Source organism: Neofelis nebulosa, chromosome 13 (assembly GCF_028018385.1).
Source record: "Neofelis nebulosa isolate mNeoNeb1 chromosome 13, mNeoNeb1.pri, whole genome shotgun sequence".
Lineage (NCBI taxonomy): Eukaryota > Metazoa > Chordata > Mammalia > Carnivora > Felidae > Neofelis > Neofelis nebulosa.
This window is the reverse complement of record NC_080794.1, coordinates 38,567,843-38,581,834: the sequence shown is the minus strand read 5'-3', so window position 1 is coordinate 38,581,834 and position 13,992 is coordinate 38,567,843. Positions and strand designations below refer to the sequence as shown.

At 38.7% G+C, this 13,992-nt stretch overlaps 1 protein-coding gene across 4 annotated transcripts in view; it reads left to right on the top strand.

Moving 5' to 3' along the window:
* Positions 1 to 13,992, top strand: part of ANXA7 (annexin A7) — a 38,544-nt gene that overhangs the window by 17,640 nt on the left and 6,912 nt on the right. For 3 of the 4 annotated variants that reach the window (XM_058696741.1, XM_058696743.1, XM_058696740.1), the window contains 7 exons: positions 341 to 395; positions 2,148 to 2,352; positions 3,005 to 3,118; positions 4,357 to 4,421; positions 4,833 to 4,898; positions 10,414 to 10,516; positions 10,976 to 11,070. In XM_058696741.1, the coding sequence (XP_058552724.1) occupies positions 342 to 395; positions 2,148 to 2,352; positions 3,005 to 3,118; positions 4,357 to 4,421; positions 4,833 to 4,898; positions 10,414 to 10,516; positions 10,976 to 11,070 (702 nt within the window). In that variant the 5' untranslated portion in view covers position 341. The remainder of the gene's footprint in view (positions 1 to 340; positions 396 to 2,147; positions 2,353 to 3,004; positions 3,119 to 4,356; positions 4,422 to 4,832; positions 4,899 to 10,413; positions 10,517 to 10,975; positions 11,071 to 13,992) is intronic. The other variant, XM_058696742.1, reaches the window with a different exon arrangement.

Below are 13,992 nucleotides of genomic sequence, written 5' to 3'. Positions count from 1 at the left end.
ATGGAAGTGATATAAGATAGATTTAAGTGAAAAATTAATTGGCTTATAGATATTCCATAAATATTCCATAAATAATAGTGCTGTTAGTATTAAGATATGACAAAAATTGTATGGGGAGGATGAAGTTGGAACATTTACTATGCTATGCTGACTCCATTGGTATGAATGGGGAGATGAAAAAGTATTTTATAAACTTTGCTTATACCTCTAATATTCACATGTTGAATGCCTGACAGACTCTTGAAAGAAGATAGATTTTGTATAAAACCCTTGATGATATGTATCTTCTAAGGACTTAACCCTTATAAAAAATTACAGAGGACATTTTTTATTGTTACAGAATGTCATACCCAGGCTATCCCCCAACAGGCTACCCACCTTTCCCTGGATATCCTGTAAGTATTGCCACTTATAATAGTAAAATAGCTCATGTACTTGGAACAGGTGTTGTATAGGACTAGCCCATGACGGATCTTACACATATGCTAGAACAGGGGTCATAAACTCAGTTGCCCAGAGCTACTGAGTAGAATAAGTGTGTGAAGGCAGGAGGTGGGAGGGAACGAGAGTGTACTTGCCTCATTTATGGAAAGCCAGCAGCTACTCAGCTTCAGCCCAATGTCGCCATGCTGCAATGCAGACTCAATGTTGCTAGATATTCCATTTCTTCAAGTAAAGCCAGAAATATGGATTTGATGTGAAATTGCCCCAATTTTTTAAAATGGGAAATTAATTTTTTTTAATGTTAAATGTTGTATGGCCAATAAAATATGTATGTAAGCTAAATCCATTCCGTGAGTCACTGGTTTTTAACCTTTGTATTAGAAGGTTTAAAATAATTAAGGGCTTGACTCAGAGATAACAAATTGCAGTGGATTAGAGGTCCCTGTATTTGCAGTTCTGACACTTTTAGTATTTGGAGTACATTTTTTAAATGTGCTACTAAGTTCTGCCTTGTTGACGTCTATACTATGAGGACTAAACTCCTAGCTGAGGCATTTATGTAAGAATTATGCATTTCAGTTTTATATTCATAAGTGTATAGGGCTTCTTTCTAACAATGGGAGAATAGAAAGAGAGGTCTATGCAGATTAATGTTAATGTAAGTATCCTTACGTAAAATGAATATATAGCTCTCCTGAATTTATCATAGGAGAGAAGAGAATTATGAATATGTTCCTAGCTCCCTATATACTCAACTGGACTCTGGTTACCATTTCAGTTATTATAGACTAATTTCTGAAACAGACAACCCCAACATCCAAGTGACTTAACACAATAAAAACTTGTTTTCTTTAGTCTCCTAGAAGTCAGTGGCAGGTGGGTGGTGGGGTGGGGTATCAAGGAGGCTTTATTCCATGTAGTCTTTCAGGTTACTAGGCTCCTTCCACATGTTGGCTTTATCATCCTCTAGTGTCTTGGATTCCTCCACTGGATTCTCTGCTTCCAGCTGGCAGATAAAGGGAAAGAGGAAGAGAGAGTGTGTAGGATTGGGCAGGAGGTTTTTAGGGGCCAGATTGGAAGTGGTGTACATCACTTCTGTCTCTGTTCATTCACCAGTATTCAGTCATATGGTCCTACTTTAACTGCAAAGGGGTCTGGGAAAGGTAGTCTAGCTTTGTGGCTAGGCGAGAAAGTTTAGTGAACGTGTAACAATCTCTGCCACTCTTAGACATTTTCTAGTCTGAACTGGGCTCCAAATGTCACACCCCATGGTAACTCAGGTCACTTTTTTGTTCCTACTATGTAACAGGTCCAGGTGTGTCACAAAAGAGCCAGGAATTCTCTTTAGGGCAGAGAGCTATACGTCTTTCTAATATTTCCAGGTATTAGGAAAATGAAGGAACTAATGAGCTTTGATAGTTTTTCCTGAAGCCTTGAGGTTTCTGAAGAGTCTCGTTCTTACTCCCAAATAGAGAAACAGATCCGTCTTGCCCAACACAGGTAGAATTGAATGTAACTGAGTTCTGAAAAGCAAGTGTTTTGACAAACTAGCATACAGGTAAACTAGTACAAGATACCAAGACTTTTAATGTGACTTTTACTATGTAAAAGAAAATTTAGACCTTAACAGTTATTTCAGTTTGTTTGTTTGTTTGTTTGTTTGTTTTGGTCACATTCATATGAAAAGTTTTCTGGTTTGTCAGCCTGCAGGTCAGGAGTCAACTTTTCCCCCTCCGGGTCAGTATCCTTATCCTACTGGCTTTCCTCCAGTGGGAGGAGGTGCCTACCCACCAGCCCCAAGTAGTGGCTACCCAGGAGCTGGAGGCTACCCTGCCACTGCAGGCTATCCAACCGCTGGAGGCTATCCTGGTGCCCCACCACCAGGGGGAGCTCCATCCTATCCTGGAGGTGAGTAGTGGGTTGTGGCATTAGTGATGATTTGGGATTGCTGTATCATTTTTCCTTCTCTCTCTCTCTCTACCTCTCTCTCTCTCTACCTCTCTCTCTCTACCTCTCTCTCTCTACCTCTCTCTCTCTCTCTCTCTCATCCATTTCATTCTTGCTTGTTTTATATGAGGTCAGAGATGCTCTTAGCCTACTCTCTACCAAAGACCATAAACCTAGCTGGCAAGATAAAGGTTCTTCGGGGCATGAAAGCTGGAAACATTCTCAAAAATTCTGTTGTGAAAAGAATTAGAATAAATCTCATGGTAATAAAGGACCAATATATAGCAGTTTATTTGATTATTTGTAATCTTAAGAATTGATTATGATATTTCACTTAGCATAATTGTGACCTTTAGGACAGCTTTGTGTGAAGGCCAAAAAGCTTAGCATTTTTGTTACTATAAGTTAGTTAGGCAGGTGAATGAAGTAAAAATTTTTTAATTTGTTTCATAACGGAAAAGAGTTGATAAGTTGAATTTAGACCAAAAGAGACTGCTGTTATAGCATTAATTGCATATTTTTTCCACTTTTCTTAGTGGATATTAGTAGATATTTTCCTAAAGTTTACTCTTCAATCATGAGAACTGTCACTGTATTTATTCTTTTATTCTAGTTCCTCCAGGCCAAGGGTTTGGAGCCCCCCCACCAGGTGGAGCAGGCTTTTCCAGCTATCCACAGCCACCCTCACAGTCTTACGGTAGTGGTCTACCACAGGTCCCACTACCTGGTAGGTACCAGAGAAAAACAATAGTGTGCTACTTAAAATTTTCAGTTGCCACTGAGAGAACTTAGTTATGTTTGGGATAGTCTTTAGTAAACTTTATACTAAGTACTTTTATAATTTTTTTTTTTTTTTAATTTTAGCATTCATGAGTGGGGGAATGGGGCAGAGAGAGAAAGAAATAATTTTTTTTTTTTTTTCAACGTTTTTTATTTATTTTTGGGACAGAGAGAGACAGAGCATGAACGGGGGAGGGGCAGAGAGAGAGGGAGACACAGAATCGGAAACAGGCTCCAGGCTCCGAGCCATCAGCCCAGAGCCTGACGCGGGGCTCGAACTCACGGACCGCGAGATCGTGACCTGGCTGAAGTCGGACGCTTAACCGACTGCGCCACCCAGGCGCCCCAAGAGAGAAATAATTTAAAATACATGGTTTCATTTGCAACTACGTGGCTGAAACTAGAGGGTATTATGCTAAGCCAAATTAGAGAAAGACAAATATATGACTTCACTCATATGAAGACTTTAAGATACAAAACAGATGAACATAAGGGAAGGGAAGCAAAAATATTATAAAAACAGGGAGGGGGACAAAACATGAGAGACTCTTAAATATGGAGAACAAACAGAGGGTTGCTGGAGGGGTTGTGGGAGGGGGGGTTGGGCTAAATGAGTAAGGGGAATTAAGGAATTTACTCCTGAAATTGTGCACTATATGCTAACTAACTTGGATGTAAATTTAAAAACTAAATTAAATAAAATGGTAAAAAATAAAATGAAATGCATGATTTCATGAAATGCATTAATTTGGTGGAAAAGTTTAATCAGTAAGATGGAAATAAGGACTCACTTTTTGAGTTACAAAAAATCTGTCCCAAAGGCAAAAACCAAAACCTTCAGGAGCTTCCCAGCTCACACCTATACCACTCCTAAACCCTCAGAACTATGCCCTGGCATCCTTTCTAGATAGAATCAAAATTTAGTTTGGTTCAAGTATTTAAAAAAAAAAAAAAAAGGTATTATTTGTTAGGAAACTGTGTAGGACGTGGAATATTTTAAAAGGTTCCTGTGACCAAAGTTGGTTTTAGGTTTAGTGAATTATAATCTTAAAAAATTACCCTACTGAATAACATGGTGTGAATGTTTTCATGTTTCTATATTCGTAATAGTCAATGCTGTTTTGAAAAGTTAAATCCTATGAGATCTGTTTACTTTTTTTTTTTTTTTTTTTTTTTAACATGTAGGTGGCTTTCCTGGAGGACAGGTGCCTTCTCAATATCCTGGAGGACAAGGTCCTTACCCAAGTCAGGTATTTCTACTCCTGTTTTTAAACTTAGTCCAATTTAATTGGATAACGCCAAAGAAGGGCACCACTGCTTTGCTGACATTTCCCTGAAGCAGAGGATATGGTCCGTTATAGTCACTTAAGATTCTGCTCTTTGCGTCTGGTAGACTTGATGCTGTCTTTGGTCCATCTGCTTTAAGTGGTGTCCTGATGACTTTAATAAGACAAGCATAGGTCTCTTCTCACAGGTGATGATACTCCTAACTTTTTCACAGAGATTCACTTGGGTTCTTGGCATTGGTTTTAGTTCTTCCCTCACTTGTAGTTAACAAATATGAACTTGAGTGACTAAGTAATGGCTGTTTTGGGCAGTTTTTGATAAAGTGTGGTTTTGTTTTCTATTTTTACGTTTATAACTTTCCACTCTTTTTTCAGATCAATACAGAATCTTTTCCTTCCTATCCTGTTTTCTCTCCTGTTTCTTTGGATTATAACACTGAAGTGAGTAAGGTTTTCTAGTGTTTACTAATTACTGTATGTGCCTGTATGTACCTTCTTTACTTTCTGATTTCTCGTGTATTGGTCTCTCACACCTTCCTCAAGGATTCCACTGTATCTGTCTTACCATTATGTCTCTGTAGTGCTTGGTAGGGCTTTAACCATAGTAGTCAATTAATATTTGTTGAATTGATTTCTCAATAGCCCTAGGTCTCCTATGTATCAAATGTTTGTCTCATCTCTGTATAGCCCCTTATTTTAATATTAAGTTTAATTTTATATCTTATGCAAGTTACAAGGAACACAAGCAGTATGCTTTTATGCTTATCTTTAGCTTGATTTTCTTATTTATTTCCATCCTCTTTAATCATAAAGATCTAGCATTACCAAGCTTTTTTAAAGCTGAGCTGGGAGAGGGATTAAAATATTGAAAGAGAAACACTTTAGCTATTTTCTGGCTTACTTTCTTGATTTGAGGAATTTGAGTTCCAGATTAAGAAATTTGTCCAAGACCACACACCTAGTAAAAGACTAAGCTGAGACTAGCTCTAGTTCTTCTGACTCCCAGACCAATGGTCTCCCTGTTACATAATGCTGCTTTGCTGGTACTATAAATGATATTCCTCCAAAGCACATAGGGAATTGCCTTCAATCTTTTTTTTTTTTTATTGTTGAAGTTGATTGTTAATCATATTATATATCTATAGTTATTTTAATCATGTATGAGAATTTTGATTTTATTTTAGCTTAAGCATGCACATAGTTTGAGAGACATGGATTTTATGACTAAGTATAAAAAAAGATTTTCATGTCATTTGCAACTACATGGATGGAACTAGAGGGTATTGTGCTAAGTGAAATTAGTCAGAGAAAGACAAATATCATATGACTTCACTCATATGAGGACTTTAAGATACAAAACAGATGAACATAAGGAAAGGAAGCAAAAATAATATAATAACAGGGAGAGGGACAAAAACAAGAGACTTAAATATAGGGAACAGAGGATTGCTGGAGGAGTTGTGGGAGGGGAATGGGCTAAATGGGTAGAGGGCATTAAGGAATCTACTCCTGAGATGGTTGCACTGTATGCTAACTAACTTGGCTGTAAAGTTAAAAAAAAAAAAAAAAAAAAAAAATTAAAAAATTTTCAAACCTAAAACACTAAAAATGAAATATACATACACATGCAACTCATGTGTAACAATTACTACCTTAAGATAGAACTAAAACCAATAAGTGGAACTTAACAGAGTGGTAAATTTTGGAAGATCTTTTAGATGGAAATGGAACAGGCTCCCTTGAGAGGAGAAAGCTTCCTATCACTGAAAGTCCTCTGGTGGATGGTGGTGTGTGAGTATATAATGTGTGTAGGAAGATGAAAATTTTTGTCTTGGTTGGGCATTTGGGACAGGTGACTTCCCTGATTGACTCAATTTTGTTTTTCAGTAGGAAGGTTGGTATCAAATGGGTGTCAAAGGGTAGAACTTTTGATTGCAGTGTGGGCTTTGTTGTGCTGAGAAATCTTCCCTAGTTTGAGTTTTGACCTCTGGAACATGGACCCTGATATCTTTTAATTCAATATAGTGCCTGGAAGATGACAGTATTTTTGATAAAGATTCATTGCAAACTTAGACTTTCAACAAAGAATGAAACAAATCCATTTTTTCCTAAAGATGAAAAATGAGTAGTTTTTGTTTGTTTTTTAAGAAAGAAGAGATGGGACGCCTGGGTGGCTCAGTTGGTTGAGTGTCCAACTTCAGCTCAGGTCATGATCTCACCGTCAGTGAGTTCGAGCCCGGCATCGGGCTCTGTGCTGACAGCTCAGAGCCTGGAGCCTGCTTTGGATTCTGTCTGTCTGTCTGTCTGTCTGTCTGTCTGTCTCTCTCTCTCTCTCTCTCTCTCTGCCTTTCCCCAACTCATTCTCTGTTCTCTGTCTCTCAAAAATGAATAAACATTTAAAAAATCAAAAAAGAAGAGGATGTCAGAAGATGAGGATCATCAAATCATAGATTTTGAGGATTAGTTTCCCTTGCTGTCTAGTCCAGTGTATTGTAAACAAAGGCTTTTGCCCTACTTAGGATTTTAATGAAGGAAACCTTAGTTTCTCGGTACCATAAAGCTCATGTAAAGCTACAAGTAGAATTTTTTTTTTTAAACCACTATACAAATATTTGTCATTTGTTAGTTCTCTGCTTACATTCTTGGCTTAGAAGGAAGCTTCATAGTGCAGGATGGTTGTTAGAAGAAAACATTGGTGTGAGAGTATTGGTAAGTGGGAGAAATTATTGACCCTAAAAATGTTTAGGCCTAAAAGATGGTCTGGTTCTCTTCTCCCCGTTTACTTTGCCCTGCAGTTGCTGGCATATTGCTATATTCAATGGGTATAAATAACATTAAATGCAGTTTCAGTTGCCTAAAAAGCAATTGAATCATTTTACATTTTGGAGTGGTGTTGAATGCATCTTTATTTTTTTTTATTTTTTTATTAAAAAAAAAGTTTTTTTTTAATGTTTATTTATTTTTGAGAGAGAGAGAGAGCACGAGTGGGGGAGAAGCAGAGAGAGAGGGAGACACAGAATACAAAGCAGGCTTCAGGCTCTGTCAGCACAGAGCCTGATGCGGGGCCCGAACCCACAAACTGTGAGATCATGACCCGAGCTAAAGTCGGACACCTAACCGACTGAGCCACCCAGGCGCCCCTGAATGCATCTTTAAATGATATTTTAGAGATAATGGGTTAAATAAATATATTATTAAAATTCAGTTAAAAGAATGTAGTGGGATATCATCTCACTTCATCCCATCTCTCTTAAGCCCTGATTTGAATAGTTTAAGAAAACTATTGAAGGGGTACCTGGGTGGCTCATTTGGTTAAGTGTCTGACTCTTGATTGCGGCTCAGGTCATGATGTCATGATTTGTGATACTGAGTCTCCCATCAGGCTCTGCGTTGACAGCACAGAACCTGCTTGGGATTCTCTCTCTCTCTCTCTCTCTCTCTCTCTCTCTCTCTCTCTCTGTCTCCCTCACACTCACACACACACTGCTTCTCTCTCTCTCTCTCAAATAAACATTAAAAGAAAAAAGAAAACTATTGTTTCCTAGCTGTATATTTAAAATTTTTTTTAAATTTTGAAATAATTTTGGACTTACAAAAAAGTTATAAAAATTATAGAATTCCTGAATATCCTTTACCCAGATCCTCCAGTGTTAACTTCTTATATAAACACAATAAAATTATCAAAATCAAGAAATAACATTGATGTAATACTATTACCCAAACTATAGATCTTATTCAGGTGTTACCAATTATCCCCTTAATGTCCTTTTCTGGTTCAGGATCAAATCCAGGATGAAACATTGCATTTGTTATGTCTCTTAAGTTTACTTGTTTTTTTAATATTAATTTTGATTTCATTTCATTTGTTTTAGTAATCTCTATGCCCAGTGTGGTGCTCGAACTCACAACCCTGAGATCAAGAATCACATGCTCTACCGACTGAGCCAGTCAGGCACCTCTCTTAAGTTTCCTTTAACTTGACACAATTCTTCAGTCTTTTTTGTTTATGACCTTGACACTTTTGAAGAGTACTACCAGTTATTTTGAGAAAATTCCTTAGTTTGGGTTTGTCTGATACTTCCTCATGATTAAATTCAGGTTTGGCCATTTTGACAGGAGTACCACAGAAATGGTCTTGGATCTCCAGTGCATTATTGTATCAGGAGGCACTTATTGTTGACTTATTCTGTTATTGGCAATGATTAATTTTGATCACTTGTGTTTGCCAGGTGCAAACTATGTAAATATCTTGGTTCTCATCTCACTTTTACTCACTAATTTTAGCATCCATTGATGATTCTCTCTGGAAACAGTTATTACTGTGGGATATGTCATAGTGATTTTTAAGTTTCCCCATAGATTTGTATTTTTATGTTTTATTTAATTTTTTTTAAGTTTATTTATTTATTTAGAGAGAGAACATGAGCAGGGGAGGGGCAGAGAGAGGGAGAGAGAGAATCCTAAGCAGTCTCCGTGCCATCAGTACAGAGCTCGACACAGGGCTCAAACCCACGAAACCATTAGATCGTGACCTGAGCCAAAATCAAGAGTCAGACACTCAACTGACTAGGCCACCCAGGTGCCCCAATTTGTATTTTTAAAGTATAGTCCCTGTTTTGCCTTCTGGTTTATTTCTTATATAATCTATGAAGAATATTCTACCTCCCAGAATCTCTAATCATTGCTTGCTTTCATTTTGTGCTTTTCTTACTACAAAATGTTTTATTTCATGTTTTTTAATGTTTATTTTTGAGAGACCATGAGCAGGAGAGGGGCAGAGACGAGGGTGGACAGAGGATCCAAAGAGGGCTCTCTGCTGACTGTAGAGAGCCCTATGTGGGGCTTGAACTCATGAACTGTGAGATCATGACCTGAGCTGAAGTTGGATGCTTAATTGACTGAGCCATCCAGGTGCCTCTATTTCATGTTTGATAATGAGGGCCTATAGAGGAAATGGAAAGATATTGCCAAAATTTTATTGCTTATTTGAAACCTCATTGAGCAATTCAAGGTCTGCCTAACTAAAGCCCTCATTATCTTATTGTATTTATCTATCTATCTATCTATCTATCTATCTATCTATCTATCTATCTATTTTGAATGAGTGGTGAGAACAGAATTTTTCCCTTGTTACCAATCTCAGAGAGAAGCCATCCAGTCTTTCTCTGTGAAGTGTGATGTTAGCTATAGTTATTGTGCAGAAGCTCTTTAAAAAAATTTTTTTTAATGCTTATTACTTATTTGAGAGAGAGAGAGAGAGAGACAGAGTGTAAGCAGGGGAGGGTTAGAGAGAGGGAAGGAGACACAGAATCTGAAACAGGCTTCAGGCTCCAAGCTGTCAGCACAGAGCCTGATGCGGGGCTTGAACTCACAAACTGTGAGATCATGACCTGAGCCGAAGTCAGATGCCCAACTGACTGAGCCACCCAGGCACCCCTATATTATTGTCTTTAAATTAGACACTGCTGCTCAACACTATCCAGGAATCAGTCTCTTTTTTTCCCTTGCATTCTACCAAGAAGGAAATCGAGGCATAGGAAGATTGTGACTGATTTCACAAGCTTGACTTTTTTGTCTCCTGAAAGTTTGGAGGTTAGCTGTCTTTTGGCAGGAAGGGGATAGGTCTTTCTTGCCTGTTCCAGAATGAGCCCTGAAAATAAAATGCTCATATGCTTTGTCCTAAAAGTTAAACATGGCCTCCTTGCCTAAGAGTGATAACTGGGGAAGTCTTAAGTTGTCTTCTTGTCAGCAGAGAATCCGGGCTTTTAAAAAAATTTGTTTCTTCCACTAAAGAAGTTGAACATTTTTACATCCCCTGCCTCCCAGTTTTATTGAGATATAAGTGACATATAACATTGTATTAGTTTTATGTGTACAACATGATAATTTGATGTGTTTTTATGTTATGGAAGGATTACCACAGTAACTGACTTGGAATTTTTGCTTCTCATTTCAGCCTGCCGCAATGACTCAGGGAGTTCAAGGAACAATCCGACCAGCTGCCAACTTTGATGCCATGAGAGATGCAGAAGTTCTTCGGAAAGCGATGAAGGGTTTTGGTAAGAAAACAGGTTTTTGGGGCGCCTGGGTGGCTCAGTCGGTTAAGCGTCTGACTTTGGCTCAGGTCATGATCTCGCGGTCCGTGAGTTCGAGCCCCGCGTCGGGTTCTGTGCTGACTGCTCAGAGCCTGGAGCCTGTTTCAGATTCTGTGTCTCTCTCTCTGACCCTCCCCCATTCATGCTCTCTCTCTCTCTCTCTGTCTCAAAAATAAATAAACGTTAAAAAAAAAATTTTTTTTTAAATAGAAAAAAGAAAACAGGTTTTTATCTTACTTATAATTGAATCTAAAGTAAAAATAAACTAAATCTAAAGTAAAAATAAATCAAGTTTATGTGTCCACCTGTGCACATACCTCAATTTAATCTGGCACCAGTCACCTTGTAAAGCAACCAAGAGATGTCCTCAAGGAGTAGCCAGCACCGACTTCATCCTTACTTAAACATGTATGGTTCTTCCAGGGACAGACGAGCAGGCAATTGTGAATATTGTGGCCAACCGTTCCAATGATCAGAGGCAAAAAATTAAAGCAGCTTTTAAGACCATGTATGGCAAGGTATTTATATTTTTTTCTTTTCTGGCCACAAACAATGGCCTGTAGACTCTGCCTTTATGCGAGGTTGGATACTATGTTTTTATTAGTACTGGTGGTACAAAGTAGAGACAGACTCCAGAGACCCCAGAGTGGTGTGTTTGCTATGTATTTCTCTTAAAAGTCTAATTTTGGAGTAATCCTTCATCTCATAACCATACCTCATACTATGTCTGATAGATGCTCAGTAGAAAACAGATTATGGCTACAACAGTGTAACTGATAGTAGATAACTTTATATATAAAATAGATAAACAGTATAATAGTTTGGTTCTCAGTCTTCTCTTTACAGTGGGATTCAATGACTTATCACATAGCTCCTGTTTGTTCTTGGTGTTTGGCACCATCTTCCACTCCATTCTCTCCCTCTAATTGTATCCTGTATTATGCCCATGTGGAACTTCTTGCCATTCCCTGTGTACATCATGATCTTTTATAACTCTATGCTTGGTATATGTTGTACTCTTGGCCTAGAAGACCTTTTCTTCTTTTTCTTCATGGCAAACAACTTCAGGATTTGGGTTAAATCAGCTTCTCTGTGAAATTTCTCTCATTGCTCTAGGCAGAATTTAGCTCCTTCTCTCACTGTGGTCTGATAGCATTTTGTAAAACTTCTGCTCTAACTGATCTCACTGCCCACTCCCCAAAACAGTGAGCTCCTCTCAGGCTAACCATGTCCTACTCATTTGTGCATTTTTAGCACCAAGTACAGGAATGATAATAAATAGCCACTTGATAAATATTTGCTGAATGGATGATCAGTAACAAAATATAGCAAGATTCTATGGCTAAAAAGTACTACTGCTTCTTAGATATAAAGGGGAAAACTGGGTACCATTGGTTTGCCATTTAGATAGGAATCCTAAAACTTTCTAACATTCTCTGGATCTAGTTTACTTTTCTTAGAATGGGGGCAGAGGTTCATCAGTTGGTCCCACTTGACCTATTTTACTCTGCCTTACCCTCCCTCCTTGGCCCAGGTCCACTTCTTCAGTCTTTTTTTTTTTTTTTTTTTTTTTTTTAAACGTTTATTTATTTTTTGAGAGAGACAGAGTGTGAGTGGGTAAGGGGCAGAGAGAGAGGGAGATACAGAATCCAAAGCACACTCCAGGCTCCAAGCTGTCAGCCCAGAACCCGATGCGGGGCTTGAACTCACAAAGTGTGAGATCATGACCTGAGCCGAAGTCAGACAGTTAAGTGACTAAACCATCTAGGAACCCCTCCACTTCTTCAATTTTAAAGCTGATTAAGCAACACAAACTCTAGATTTCCTTAGGGTTCAACCTCATACTTGCTTCTCTAACAAAAGTATTTTCCATATTATGAATTTCTTTAGTTTGTATATAGCCTGTGCCGAGCTGTCCTGAATTTTCTTATATATCAGTTTAGAATTTAAACTCACAACATATGTTTTTTTATTCCCAGCCATCTTTTCTTTGGCTTCCTATTAATTAATAAAAATATCATTCTTCTAGGGGCCTCTGAGTGGCTCAGTTGGTTAAGCATCCACCTTTGGCTCAGGTCGTGATCTTGCAGTTTGTGGGTTCGAGCCCTGCGTTGGGGTCTGTGCTGATGGCTAAGAGCTTAGAGCCTGCATCTGATTCTGTGTCTCCCTCCCTCTCTGCCCCTCCCCCACTTGCTCATGCGCACGTGAGCGCTCTCTCTCTCTCTCCCTCCCTCCCTCCCTCCCTCCCTCCCTCCCTCCCTCAAAAATAAATATTAGGGGTGCCTGGGTGGCTCAGTCGGTTAAGTGTCCGACTTCAGCTCAGGTCATGATCTCACAGTTCGTGGGTTCGAGCCCCACATCGGGCTCTGTGCTGACGGCTCAGAGCCTGGAGCCTGCTTCGGATTCTGTGTCTCCCTCTCTCTCTGTGCGTCCCCTGCTCTCACTCTGTCTCTCACTCTCTCAAAAATAAAGATTAAATAAAAAAATAAAAAAATTTTTTTTTTTTTTTTTTAAATAAATAAATATTAAAAAAAATTTTTTAAGTCATTCTTCGAGCCTGCTGTGGAGTTGTCCTTGATTCCACATTCTTCTTTATCAGTCTTTGGGTACCTATTCAGTGCCTACTATATGCCAGGCACTGCTTTGTCCTAGCATCTGGTTATTAACTCTATCTTGTTGATCTAATATGTAAAAGGTCTTTTTAAAAATGTGCTTCTATCTCAAATCCACTACTCAAGTCCAAGCCTGAATGAATTCTTACCTAAATGTTCTAGTAGCCTAAATGTTCTTATCTATAAACCTCTTTGTCATCGTAGTCCATACTGCCTATGGTTGCCATTTCAATGCCATTTTCTTGCATAAAAATTTCCTGTGGCTTCTCCCAGCATGAAGAATCCAATGCACATTCTTTAGCTTGTGTTCAAGGTGATGACCCAAGCATATGGTTACAACTCTGTCTCACTAATCTGTGAGAACATTCCCCTCTAACAAAATTGGTTGTCTTACCGGTTCATTAAAAAGGCTTTGCTTGGGGCGCCTGGATGGCGCAGTCGGTTAAGCGTCCAACTTCAGCCAGGTCACGATCTCGCGGTCCGTGAGTTCGAGCCCCGCGTCAGGCTCTGGGCTGATGGCTCGGAGCCTGGAGCCTGTTTCCGATTCTGTGTCTCCCTCTCTCTCTGCCCCTCCCCTGTTCATGCTCTGTCTCTCTCTGTCCCAAAAATAAATAAAAAACGTTGAAAAAAAAAAAAAAGGCTTTGCTTGTTCTTGTTTCATACTAGTGACTCCCAACCTTAGCTGAGCATCATAATTTCATTTCAGACTCAAAAACACTTGCAGAACCTCTGAGTATTTGTCCTCAACATCAGTGTGTTTTTCTTTTCTTTTCTTTTCTTTTCTTTTCTTTTCTTTTCTTTTCTTTTTCTTTTCCTTTTTCTTTTTTT